This window comes from Vitis vinifera, chromosome 4 (genome assembly GCF_030704535.1).
Source record: "Vitis vinifera cultivar Pinot Noir 40024 chromosome 4, ASM3070453v1".
Lineage (NCBI taxonomy): Eukaryota > Viridiplantae > Streptophyta > Magnoliopsida > Vitales > Vitaceae > Vitis > Vitis vinifera.
The window spans coordinates 19,051,701-19,064,726 of record NC_081808.1 but is presented as its reverse complement, the minus strand read 5'-3'; the positions used below and the strand labels follow the sequence as shown (position 1 = coordinate 19,064,726).

Sequence of the window (13,026 nt, the reverse complement as noted above, 5' to 3'; positions counted from 1 at the left end):
TAATCTTGTAAATATCTGCCAAAAAATTAGGCAAATAAATTCCAGCCACTTCAATCCTTAATATTACTAACAAGTATGATGGATGCCCTGTTTTCCTTCTTTTTTCTCAAACTCTTTATCATTAGCTTCATTAAATGGTCTGTGATACAACGATACATAAACCCACAATTGAATGATTGATTACAGCACCATTAAAAATGAAGAACTTGCCCTGGAAGAGCTCTTAATTTTGCGATGAGGTATAGAGGGAATTCAACTGAAATGTAGGCCGTTCATGTGCTGCAGGACAACCAACACCTCATATGTACATAGACCATTCAGAATTAGCTGAGGAACCCACTGCCGACTTGCTCATGAGCTCGGTGCTTTGAAGGATCACCATTAAAAAAAATTATCTACTTAGAAGAATCACCATCCTTAAGATTTTGGAAGAGCTCTGGAAGGTGGGCATTCGTGAGTTTGGTTCTCTTGCTGATTTCATGCTTCTTCTTTGGATTAGGCTTGGAGGCAATTCCATGAACCTGAGCCATGGCCCTCCTCTTGGCAGTGTTTGTAGCATGCTTCATCCCATTCTTCTGCAGATCCTTCTCTATATCGAGCATGTCACAGGGAAGTTCAATGCTTCAGAAGAACTGCTTGAGGTCATCGTCCACTTTGATGGGCACCCGGGGATCATTTGGATAAGCAATGTCCTCCTGTGAATCAAAGTTCGACAGCAGCCAAACCTGCCCTGCAGCTTTCAAAGCCTAAAAAATTAAAAGGTTAATTTCACTCACCTCCATTGGTTTGAAAATTCGTCAAATATCTCCTTTATTTTGAATTAGAGGGGAGGTAAATGAAAATATCAAATGAGAAGAATATGGGAGACATTTGATGAAATTTCAAACCAATGGAAGCGAAGTGTATTTAACCAAAACCTTAGGGGAGATCAATGAAATTAACCCAAATTAAAAAGATCCTTGTTAATAGAACAGTGTTGAGAGAACTTTTTATCTTATAAAGCTTATCATAAGACGCGCACATGCAATTTGACTATTACATCAATTAATGAAACAGGCCAAAAAACCTTCACCAACTAGAGGCAACAGAAGTTACACTATGAAAGAATCAATCCTCTGCTTACAGCCATCGGATGAGGTATTATAATCATAGGCTGCCTTTGGATTCAATCTCACTTGCAACCATGTGGATTCAAGTTTAATTTACATGTTAAAGCAGACCTTTCCTTACAGGATGTTTAGAAATAAAAATAATGGCTTCTTCAGTGGGCAAAATGAGTGTTGAAAATCGATAATAAAAAAACTTCTTTGGCAGACTTCAGGTGCTATGAACGTGTCTCTCAGAACTTGGTACAATATTCATGTATTGTAATAAAAGTACGCATCACATCATACAAATTTTCATCAAAGGTTACGTATACCTGTAAATCCTCCAGTACACTGGAGTAGGTCAATGACTGCAATGCCCTCTGGAAATTTTCTTATTAAGACAAGCAGCTGACTCTTGTCCTTTAAGTCATGCTTGGACTGTAAGAAAACAGAAAATCGAATAACTATCTGCTCTAAAAGATAAAAAGAAAAAGTATAATCATAAATTTATGATCCATAGTTCCCTTAGACATTCACCATCAGTGATCAATAATAAAACTAGATGCAAGCTTGTTTAACAGGGTTCACAAGTGTAAAATATTGGGAGTTACCTTGTACGAAAAGCGCTTCCCATCATAGTTCACTTTTGGATTATTCCTCAAACTGTCAAAGACAGCTTTGTTGGCAGTCATATCAACATAACATGCTTCATTTATTTGTTCCGGTGTAAAGGCTTGCCTTGTCTGGCAAATGAATGAAAACAGAGTTAAGAGGTTTAGAGGGTTTGGCTTTTTTTTTTTAACCAATTATCAGAAATACTAAATGAATAAAGGAAAAGAGAGGGTTTGGCATTTTTTCACCCAATTATCGGAAGTACTAAATGAATAAAGGAAAAAAGAGTCAGATTTGCACCTCTAGCAGCAAGTCTATAACACGTTTAATCTGAGCTCCAACAGGGGCTTTCCTTATGCTGTTAATATGTTGGAGTCTCTCAGTGTCATTGGAGAATTTTACTGCAGGTGTAGGAGGCTTTGTAGGAGCTGCTGGGGTAAAGTTTTGAGGCACTGAGGGCTTAGAGGATACTGCTTTGGCTGCAATGCTGGTGAGAGTCGATTGGCACTTCTCTTGTTGCTTCTTGAATTTAGCTAAACTTTCTTGCAAGGCCATCTGAGCTTAAAATTTATACTCAATAGTTAACACTCATATTTCCTAGAAACTTATAAAACAACATACAAAAATAATATTTTAACTTCGAGACATGAAATGTTGGTCTAAAATTCACTCAATCTCCAAAAACCATGACTCCTAGAAAGTAGCTACACATGTTAATCATTAATGAAAAAATAACTAGTCAGATATTGAGATATAACTAAAGTTATATTGAGAAGTTAACTACTTAGATATTTGGATATAACTAAAATTATATTAAATAGAAACTTAGTGATCTCCATAAAGGAGTCATGCATTAGTATTTGTGATATCTGCAGCTGAATTAAACCGCATTCACACCAATATTTTCTTTTTCTTGGGGAAAGATAGGCCAATAAATAATGTAAGATCCAATAATTGATAATCAACCTGTCTGATAGAAGCTAACCCAAAGTGCAGAACTCATAGAAGCTATTTCGTTTGGCCATAGAATCTAACCTAAAAGGTAGAACTCAAACATCAATCTCAAACTCATGGGTCTACACACACAATGAACATGCATGATGCATCCAAAGGGTGCCAGCAAAGCAAGAAGACAAGGCTCATTGCTTATCCATGTAAGTTGTATTTTTTAAAACACTGTTCAACTTGACAATTACTGGCTAATCACAACTGACAGGATGAAATACCTCATACACCAATTAGTTCCATCATTTATAAATGATGGAAAACATGAAACATGTTCCTCTATTTTCTTTAATTCTGAATTCTTGATTCCTATCATTGAATCACTTTTTCATATATTGGAATAAGAATGGAAATAGGATGGAAATGGAGGTGAGAGTGGGTAAGATTTAGTTTTCATACTAATGGACTTTTTGTTCCTATTCCCATTCAAAAAACAATCCAAACACAATAATGAATGGGAAATTCCAGAGTTCCAAACATGGCCTAAGTGTCTGGCTTCAATGGTGGATAATAACATTGATGCTCAATTTCCCTGTCGTTTTTGTCTTTGTAACTGAATGTTTTCATCATAGTTTCAGCACTTCACTCTCAAACCAGTTTGACTCATATGCTAATGTCAGACTGGCACAACATGAAAGCTTGCCTTCTCAACCGTCTTAAATCTAGACCCAAGGGAAAAAGGATTACAATTTAAACACTTTTGGTTCATTTATCCAAAGAAAATTCTTCTTGCAAAATTTCATTTACAGGCCTGGGATAATGTATTCTCTTTCCTTCCTCCATTGTCAGCAGGACCAAACAAAGATCCCCAACTGATAAAGCCCTTAGCCCTCCTACCCTTTCCTCTTTTCTCTCGACAACCCAAGCAAAACTCAACACACTCCCAACCAATTTCGAAAACCCTAGGACTGACTCACCCACCCAAACATCATGAAAAAAAAAAAGGGGGAATTATTTTCCACTTTCAAGTGTCAAGACAGCCAAACAAGCATCTCAATTTTTCCGGGAAAAAGGAACAGAACAAAAATAACCCACTCTAAACTCGAACCAATCTCGAAACCTAAGAGTGAAAACAAAATTAACTGACTTGAGATGATAAGAAGGACGGTGGCGAAATGTGGCGGCAAGATGGAGCTTCACAGTGAAAAGCTTTTATTGACACAGTCGATTGAGAATTTGAAAGTGTCTCTGAAACTGGATTAGGCGGAGTTTGGAATCAAAATGATTATTTTAAAAATAAAAATTAAATAAAAACAGCCAAGATATACACCAGTGCTAAAGTCTTCTCCAATCTCATATGCCTTAAATACGTGTAATTTTTTCTTTTTTTCTTTTTTTAAATATAGAAATTGTTTAGTAAGTTTTTGCAAATAAACTTAGAAATGGAAGAAAAAGGTATCCATTGACTTAAAATTTTATTTTATTTATTTATCAATTGATTTGTAAATTCTTTTATTAAATATATAAAATATAGAAAAATAAAGCTTGGTTGAAATGCATTTTTTTTTTATTTTTTTATTTTGAAGATAGAAATTTTTAAATCAAAAATAAAAATTCTTAAAAAAAATAGATTTATCTTATGTACTTTAAAAGTATTAAAATTTGAATATAATTTAGAATTACCATATCTATGGCTTAGGAATAAATAAGCATTTGAATATGAGGATAATACGGAATGTTATATTTTAATACCTATCAAAAAAATATTATCAATCAGGTTCACATATATAATTCTTTTATACTATTATTTATCTTAGTCACATTTATTTTTACCTTTATATCTTCTTCTTATTTCTTTGTACTTTTATTTAACAGACTAGATTGCACCATACCCCTTTGGATTGTTTAAATCTTTTGTATGGTAGATATTATTATAATATCTTAGCATTTTCTTAAATATTTTGATATGTGACAAAGACATATTTGATTATCTTCAGTGTGGAATGTGGATGTCTAATCGGTAAATACCTCAATCTCATATCGAGTTTGTTTTATTTTTTACTATGATTAAATTATTAAATCAAAGAAGACCTATTTGGCCTCTTGTGTAGGGTTTAGAGATATTTTCTTATATTTTGATTATTATTAAAGAAAATTAAATATTATTAAAATCAACAAGCCCACCAAATTGGGGCTCAACAAATGAAATTAGCGAAGAGATTGTTATAAAACGGTAGCCAAAAAGGGATAGAGAATCAGATTTACGAACAGGGCTAAGTTATTTCATCCCTTTTAATCAAATAACCTGTACAAAATCGCTCCATCGGTTGTTTCCCTTTGGAAATTCCTCAAGAAGAAGAAAACCCAACTTTCAACTTTCAATTTTATGGCCCTAGACAATGTCGTTCCACTCAGAGACCCCATCTCCTTAATGGTGGCAAGAGGAACCCCCTATTATCTGCATTGCTGCATGTGAGCTAGTTTGTGGCCAGGAATCGACGGTAATGCCCGTTGCTTGTGCAATGAAGATGATATACATCAAAGACAGACGACCTCCTTTGCATGGACAATGACGATCGGCGATAGTTTTTGGTGAGAATGTCAAGAGTGCTGGCTGCAGATGCTCTTTTCGCATTAGCATTTTGAGCAATATATAGCAACCATGACAGCCGGGGTTCCACCATTCATGATTGTCAGTGCGATTGGAGAATTAGCACCATCACTTAGATCAGAAGGGGTAGTTACCGGATAGTTTCCTGAGCTACTTGAATTAATCCATCTTAAAAAATCTTCAGCGTTGCCAGAAGCATCTGTGTTAGGTTGAAAGAGGTGTATAAACTTCCTTGGCCCAAAAAGAATGGAAAACACGCCGTTGCCGGGGATCGAACCCGGGTCACCCGCGTGACAGGCGGGAATACTCACCACTATACTACAACGACTTGATGCTTTATGAAATGCTAATTTTAATATTCATTTTTGAAAAAAATTTAAATGCAAAGCGCTCCTCATCCACACGTAAAGAGCCAAATTAAAGGTTACTTTAGATACATTTTCTATTTTTTATTTTTTTAACTTAAACATTTGTATATAAAAGTGCTATTGATGATGATTGTGAAGCCAGATTATGGTTAGTATTGACTTTGATAATAATAAAGTAAGGTTTGAATTTAATAGTTTATTCTTAGTATGTTGAAGTTAAAAAAATTCTAAAGTTACAATTACAAAAACAAATTAAATTTAATAAATATCAAGGAGGGCGAGAAGACCTCAAAGAGAATATCAATTAAAATCAATTTGCCTATGATAATTTTGTAAGGTTACTAGTACGCTAAATTCATATTGTATTACATTTTTATTGAAGCATCTAAAATTATTCAAATGTCTAAATCAGTTTAAGTATTTTGTAAATTAAATGGAGAATCTCGATAAATAAAAATCCTATTTATTTAAATGTTATTCATGGTTAAGAGGGTTTTTAAAATGATAATGAGCTTATTTAATCAAGTTTCCTTAAGTACTAAAGATGTACAAGTTATAAAAAAGAATATAATTTATATTATGAATTTTTTAATGATTTTTATAAAGAAAAAAAAAAGAGATTAACCATTTCAAAGATAAAAAAAATCATATTTCATATTATTAAAAAAGAATTTTCAACCTTAATTTTTTATATTAAAACAATTCTCGTCATTAAAAATCGCTTGTATATCATTTTTATATATTTTTGTATGTTTAATTAGGGTTTGATCGAAATAACTCAATTAATTACGGTTCAATTGGTAAAACTAGTTAATGTTCAATCAATGGATTGAATTGTTCACCTAATCGATAGAAAACCAATCAAATCAATGATTGATCGGTTGAACTCTTTTGACCTAACAATCATTTTTTTTACCTTCTATCGTTGAATTGCTAGAATTAAGTGTTGCTCTTTTTATTTTTGATAAAAAAAAAAATTCTATATAAAAGTAGATTTATAGATTTTATCTCACGCCTTTAAATTTTATTTTTAATTTTTTTAAAGTTTAAAGTAATAAAATATTGTTAATACCTTAATTTTTTAATATAAACTTTTAAGAATTTTTATATCTTAGAAAGTTATTATTATTTTTGAATTTTAAAAATAAATATTCAAATAGATATTAAAAGTTTTAACATTGATCCACGGCTCGCCATGTGGCAAGACCATAGCATTCTAGATGATTTTAAAAACTATCTAAAAAAATTGTGGTATAATTTTTTTTTTAATTTTTAATTTTTAATTTTTAATTTTAAAGTTTTAAAATTAATATTTAAGGTTAAATGACATTATTGTTAATATTAATTGATTAATGATGATAAAGATTAATAATAATAATATTATTATTAATAGTAATTATGGTATTAAAATAAAATCTTAAATTTGTCCTTAATTCATATTTCTTATCATTTTTACTTTTTTTTAAAAAAATAATTTATAGTGATATGGATTAAAAAAAAAAATGAAGTGGTAAAATTTAGAATAATGATTAAATATGTTTTTGATATTGAGGGGTGATCATAAAAAGTGGAGGAAAGCAAGAGGAGAAAGTTTATTTAGAGAGAGAGGAATAAGAAAATAAATAGAGCATAAGTATGGTAGTAAATGGGAATCAGCAGTACAGATTCTAGAGGTATTTTTAGAAATCCATGAAGCAGTGGGAAGGAATGGAGTCAACCCGTGGAATATTTTCAGCTGAATTTACTTGCTCTGGCGTCTTTTGTTAATTGTCATTCAAAGGTAAGGCAGCTTCGTCTTCATCGCCATTGTGCTCTCCTCCTTATCCTAAATCTTCTCCTTTTTAGAGTTGAAACTGTGTGGAAGAGGCTGCTTCCTTGCTTTTTCGTTTCTTGCATTTCCTCTTCCTTTCCGATGCGTGGTGAGCCGTCCTTCTACCTGCCCTAAGCTCTTCCTTCTGAGCTTTTAACTTCTCAGCTCCAGCTTTTGTTTCTCTACCGCATTGGGTGCGCTCATCTATTATTCTCTGGCTATTCTTGTTAATTTTCTGCTTCCAAGTGAAGATAGCTCCCAGGATCATCGAGATCTTTGCTAAAGTTTTCGCATTTTGGTATTTTTCTTGTTCATCAAGATAGTTTTGGCTGTTTATTTGTTGGGTTTTGCTTGGATTTGGTTTCTTCATTTTTTTTAAAGGATTTTAGTGAAAATCAGCTGAAATTCAGATGCCCTGATTCATTAAAAAAAAGGGGGCTTTCCGGTCGGGAATTTCGAAATTTGAAATTCTAGGGTTTTTAGTTTGCTCTTGTTTGCATCGAATCTGCCCAGATGGGTGGTATATTCAGCAAGAAGAGAGATGATGAAGCCCCATCAGTACGTATCAATTCACAGTACGCGGCTGATCTGAGCTCGTATGAGGCAGCATGCCGACTCGATCCGGACTTGCAGTCCTTCGATACCAACATTCAGGAGCGCACTAATCGTGTAATCAATACGCTTGCTGTGGGAGTTGAGGTTGGAGTCGAGGTGCGATCTCTATCTTTCGATTCGCTCAGAGAGGTCACCGATTGCTTACTTGAAATGAATCAAGAAGTAGTCAAAGTAATTCTGGAGTGTAAGAAAGATATTTGGAAGTGTAAAGAGCTTTTTGATCTGGTTGAGGAATATTTTGATAACAGTCTCCGGACTTTAGAGTTCTGTACTGTACTTGACAAATGCCTGAAGCGAGCTCGGGATTCTCAATTGATAGTTCAGGTCGCATTACAGCGTTTTGAGGAAGAGGAAAAGGATGGAGTTGGCGAGAATAAGCATTTGAAGACATTACAGGAATTGAGGAATTTTAAGGCTGCAGGCAAGCCATTTTCCGACGATTTTTTTGAGCTGTTTCAATCAGTTTATAGTGGACAAAAATTGATGTTAGAGAAATTGCGACAGCGCAAACGGAAGCTTGATAAGAAGTTGAAATCATTGCAAGGATGGAGGAAGGTTTCAACTATAGTATTTGTTTCTGCATTTGTCTCAGTTTTGATATTCTCAGTGGTGGCGGCTGCCATTGCAGCACCACCCGTTGTGACTGCTTTGGCAGGCGCTTTGGCTGTTCCAATAGGCTCAATGGGTAAATGGTTTGATTCCATATGGAAGAAGTATGAGAAGGAGCTGAAAGGACGGAGGGAGATAATTAGCTCAATGCAGGTTGGCTCTCTTATTGCAATCAAGGACTTGGAGGACATTCGGGTTCTTGTCGAAAAATTGGAAATTGATATTGAGTCACTATTGCAAAATGCTGATTTTGCTATTCAGGAAGAGGATGCAGTAAAACTTGTAATAGAAGAGATCAAGAAGAAACTGCATGGGTTTATGGAAACCATTGAAATGTTGGGTCAAAATACTGATAAGTGTAGCAGGGATATAAGGAGAGCAAGAACAGTGATTTTGCAGAGGATAATCAGACATCCCAACAGCAACAACTGAATTATACCCTTGGTATGTTGTACTGATGACTGTTTCTGTGTTTTTGATTTTATGGGAATTTCTTAAATGAAGTAATATATGTATACTAACTTTATACCTTGGATCCACAATGGACTTGACCCTTTATGAAGAATAATTAAACATACAGTTTTATTGTCATGAAAGCCCATACTTGATGTTTGGATATTCAACTTCAGCGAGGTTGTTTATTGTCGCTATTGTGTTTACACAAAATCATTGTGGATTCACTATGGTTATATTTTTCATATCTTATTTCATTATTATAAATTGTTTGTTTCCAATGAGAAATTTCTTTTTTCAATCGTGTATTAGGTTGCTTGATTCAAGAATTATAACAAAACGTTCTTGAAGAGGCCCCACCGAACCTAACCCAATAAGTTTTGCTTTTGTCCTTCCAATATTCCAGAGTTTAGCGCAAATTGCTAGGCTAAATTTTGTTCTACCCATGAAAACATGTGAAGAAATGAGAAGTTGGGAACTTTCTTGTGATGTATGTTTAAATGCTCTGGTATGTATCAACATATATAGCTTCCTGAGAAGTGGGTTTTACGAAACTGGATTGCTGTCGTCTGGATGATTAGGGAAAACAGTTTTGTTTTTTAAATAATTATTATTATGGGCATTAGTGATCTTGGTATAATTTCTATTTTTGTGGTGCAATATGTTGTTCTACCTGATAGTATTCTGATTGCTTTTCAACAGGGTATCAGCTTGTTAGATGTATTAATATTGAAGGGAGTTAGAAGTTTTTAATTGGTACTTTGAAGGAAGGGGTTCCAAACCTCCACTGGTACTTTCATATGTACTAAGGATGTTATGGCGATCTTAAAAAGTTTTGATTATTATTTTTATAATCCTGTTCTTAGAGAAGCATATAGGTTAGCTAGTGTGGTAGCCAGGAAGTGTTTACTATTGAAGATCTTGGGTTTAAATTGTTAATTTTTGTAGTCGTTGTAAGGAAGATGTTTACTATGTTTGTCTTTCTAGACATTGTTTGTATGTATGTATATATTTTTCGCCACATAGAAAGGAAAGGAATGGAACCAGAATTTGGCGGACTATATGGTTCTGGAACTCTCAGTTCAGGCAATAAGTTAAGACCTGAAATGACTCGGCCAAAGATTGAGGGTCTATATAGAAATCTCCACACTTAGAACACATCACCTAGCACTCAAGCATCCAAAAAGAGGTGTTAAGCGTCTCCTTTAGGAATAGTACATAAACAAAAAAGAGAAAGAATAAATAATAATTAGGAAGCTACTGCAATAGAAAGCAATAACACATGCTGCAGACTCTTGAAGAACAGAGAAAACAAAAATATTTAAAAATAGATTTATATTGGAATGACAATTTTTATGGTGGTAAAATATTTTGCAGATCTATTGACACTTCAATGATTGGCCCATAGATAATAATTCATAGATTGGAATCTTACCTGATCTTGAAGTCATTAACTTGCTTTCATTGACTTTTCCAATGGGGCAAATACTTTGGGTGAAATGTTAGTTTTGTTTCTTAAATCCCGTTTCTTTGGTGTTTGGAGTCCTTAGGCAGGTTGTTGTAGTATGTGGCTCATATTTGAGCGAAAAGACATATGGAGAAAAAGAGGCAAATTTGTGGCTCATATTTGAGCGAAAAAACATATTGAGAAATAGAGACAAATTTTCAATCAAAAAGAAAAAGAGACAAATTTCATTCCTAAGGGTTAGTATAAATATCTTTTTATGTAACCCTAATTTGAATGTAGTGAATATCCTCTTTCCTTGTTCTCATGGACGTAGGCAATTAGCCGAACTGTGTTAAATCTCCTTATTCTTCTTTCTCATTTTTTTTGTTTTATTTTTTGCCATTAATCATTGCACGGATTCCAACATAGGTTTATTGAGATGCATCACCGGATTGAGCATTAAGAAGTGGTGACCGTACAGACTCTGGGAGATTCTTATATTTGATCCCGATCCAGTATTTCAATGCTTAACTCCACAGTTATTGTATTTCCCCCATCCCCGTCCCCACACCAAAAAAACAAAACAACAACAAAGAGTTTGTACACACTGTTTTTGCTGAGCAGATGAAGAGTAGAGCCTGAGAATCCAGGTCTCGTATAGAGGTGAAATTCTTTGTTTTCCAGCTTTAGAAAAAATGGAGTTTTGCTGCATCAGTCAGTCGTTTGGTCTTCCTGGCTAAAATGATGGGGTGATTTTGGACCTGGTCCATAGGAAATGGATGGTGCTGTTTAAGAATGTAACAGGATCAGAATTAAACATAGACTTCCAGTTGCTTGTAGTTAGTATAGGGTATAGAGTGTAGAACTGTTCTATAGTGTGGAAGATTTTTTTCAGGATAAAATCGGCGTGTTGCAAGTGTTAGACGCCCAAGGGAAAAGGTCAGTGGCAATCATTTTCTTTCCATCAAATTGTCTGTGCAAGTTTTTCCATTTTCAAGAGATGCAGTAGTCTCTTTTTAATAGGACGAGCTAGGGCTATGGTTCCGAGAAGCTTGATATATTGTTGGCCCCTACCTAAAATCTCAGCTTTTAGCTCAACTGCAGCTTGTGCTCTTTTTCAGCTATGAACTAGTCCCTATGAATCAACAATATCCCATGGAACTTTGAAATAAATTTGGAGGTCTTTTTATTTCTTTACTTTTTCAAAAAAGGAAATAAAAAAAAAAGTTGTAATTTTTGCATGGTTGAAGTATGAAACTATGCTTCAGTTATGGTCCAAAAACGACATTTAATTAGAACACATGAAAGGATACGGAAGTGCCAGGCCATAAATACAATACAAAGCCAACCCCCCTACAAATGGAGGCATAGGGGCTGAATTAGAATTGTGATATTGGCATTGACTCTCCTCCGGAACAAAGACAAGTGCGTGTGGTCTCATACTCATACTCAAAAACCGCAGAATGGGCTTAAGTAAGAGCCAAGTGGTAAATGAAAGTGACTTGAGGCAATATGCCACAACTCAATAACTGCAAATATACTCTGGGCAGTGGGGCATCACATGTGTTGACATGAAAGCTTGCTGCTTTTAGCCTCTCACTTTCGATGCTTGTTATTTTATTTATCTTCATTTTCATTTTCTTGGTCCTCCAAAAAGTTGGTCATGGGGGAGGGGGGCATGATTATAAATATTGGTTTAATCATGAATAATTGTGTAGGACAGTAGGAAAAAAAACACACAGAAGCATGAAGTCGCCATATGCGGGGAAAAAGAAAAAGAAAAAAAAAAGAGGCTATTTGATTAGAATTTTCAACGAGTCCAAAAATATGAGATTAATTTAGGTTCACATCCAACAGTTGTTTTGAAAATGGGTTGAGGTTACAGAGGGAAGGGGGTGGGGCAGTGTTTAGGCAGGAATTAATGGCGTGAAGTTGTGGAAAAGCAGACAGATAATGTGGTTGGTGGAGTGTAGGGCCCATGATAATAAAAAGACAGCAACAGGCGTATCAATGCGATCCACGTGGGCCCCTCGTTAGATTTCCAGCTGCCGTTACACTCTCTTTTTTTTACACTCCCGTCTGACGTTTCCTTTCCTCTTTCCTCACTTTTCTTTTTCCCTCTCCCACCCTGTTCTTTTGTCTTCTTCCTTTTGCAGAATTTTCGAGGCTCCTTTTGACTTTTCTGTCCTTCCTCAAATTACCGAATTCTCTCAATCCTCTTCGCATGAAGGCTGTCCGCATGAAGGGTAAATCCGCCTTTTAGAATGCCACTTAGCGCGTTTTACCCCGGCTTGATATTGAAGAAAAAGATTGAGGGTGGTATCGTCATTTAAAGTGCCCCACTTATCCCGCCAATAGTCAAACCGTCAAAAAACAGGAGCCCCCCACGCCTAACTGCTGAGGCTATCCGGTGGAAACCGCCAGACACCCTCCACTGCCGTCCAACCACTGCACTCCACGTCACTTAA

At 34.9% G+C, this 13,026-nt stretch overlaps 2 protein-coding genes and 1 non-coding gene across 6 annotated transcripts; 1 reads left to right on the top strand and 2 right to left on the bottom strand.

Annotated features, from left to right (window-relative positions):
• Positions 1 to 251: 251 nt before the first annotated feature.
• LOC100261481 (uncharacterized) lies at positions 252 to 3,886 on the bottom strand. The gene is made up of 3 exons (XM_059736087.1): positions 2,001 to 3,886; positions 1,700 to 1,831; positions 252 to 1,526 (listed from the first exon to the last, which is right to left on the bottom strand). The coding sequence occupies exons 1-3, from the start codon at positions 2,253 to 2,255 to the stop codon at positions 1,404 to 1,406; spliced, it is 510 nt and encodes a 169-aa protein (XP_059592070.1). The 5' UTR covers positions 2,256 to 3,886; the 3' UTR covers positions 252 to 1,403.
• Positions 3,887 to 5,512: 1,626 nt separating this feature from the next.
• Positions 5,513 to 5,584, bottom strand: TRNAD-GUC (transfer RNA aspartic acid (anticodon GUC)). Its single transcript has one exon. It is a non-coding gene; the product is annotated as a tRNA-Asp (tRNA).
• A 1,676-nt stretch (positions 5,585 to 7,260) lies between these two features.
• LOC100256393 (UPF0496 protein At4g34320-like) lies at positions 7,261 to 12,278 on the top strand. 4 transcript variants are annotated; one of them, XM_010650893.3, is made up of 2 exons: positions 7,261 to 9,102; positions 10,988 to 12,278. In XM_010650893.3, the coding sequence occupies exon 1, from the start codon at positions 7,948 to 7,950 to the stop codon at positions 9,088 to 9,090; it is 1,143 nt and encodes a 380-aa protein (XP_010649195.1). In that variant the 5' UTR covers positions 7,261 to 7,947; the 3' UTR covers positions 9,091 to 9,102; positions 10,988 to 12,278. The 4 variants fall into 4 exon arrangements, with proteins under 4 accessions (XP_010649195.1, XP_059592378.1, XP_010649193.1 ...); XM_059736395.1 differs by lacking the exon at positions 10,988 to 12,278 and adding an exon at positions 10,489 to 10,505; XM_010650891.3 differs by lacking the exon at positions 10,988 to 12,278 and adding an exon at positions 9,814 to 10,172.
• The last annotated feature ends 748 nt before the right edge of the window (positions 12,279 to 13,026 follow it).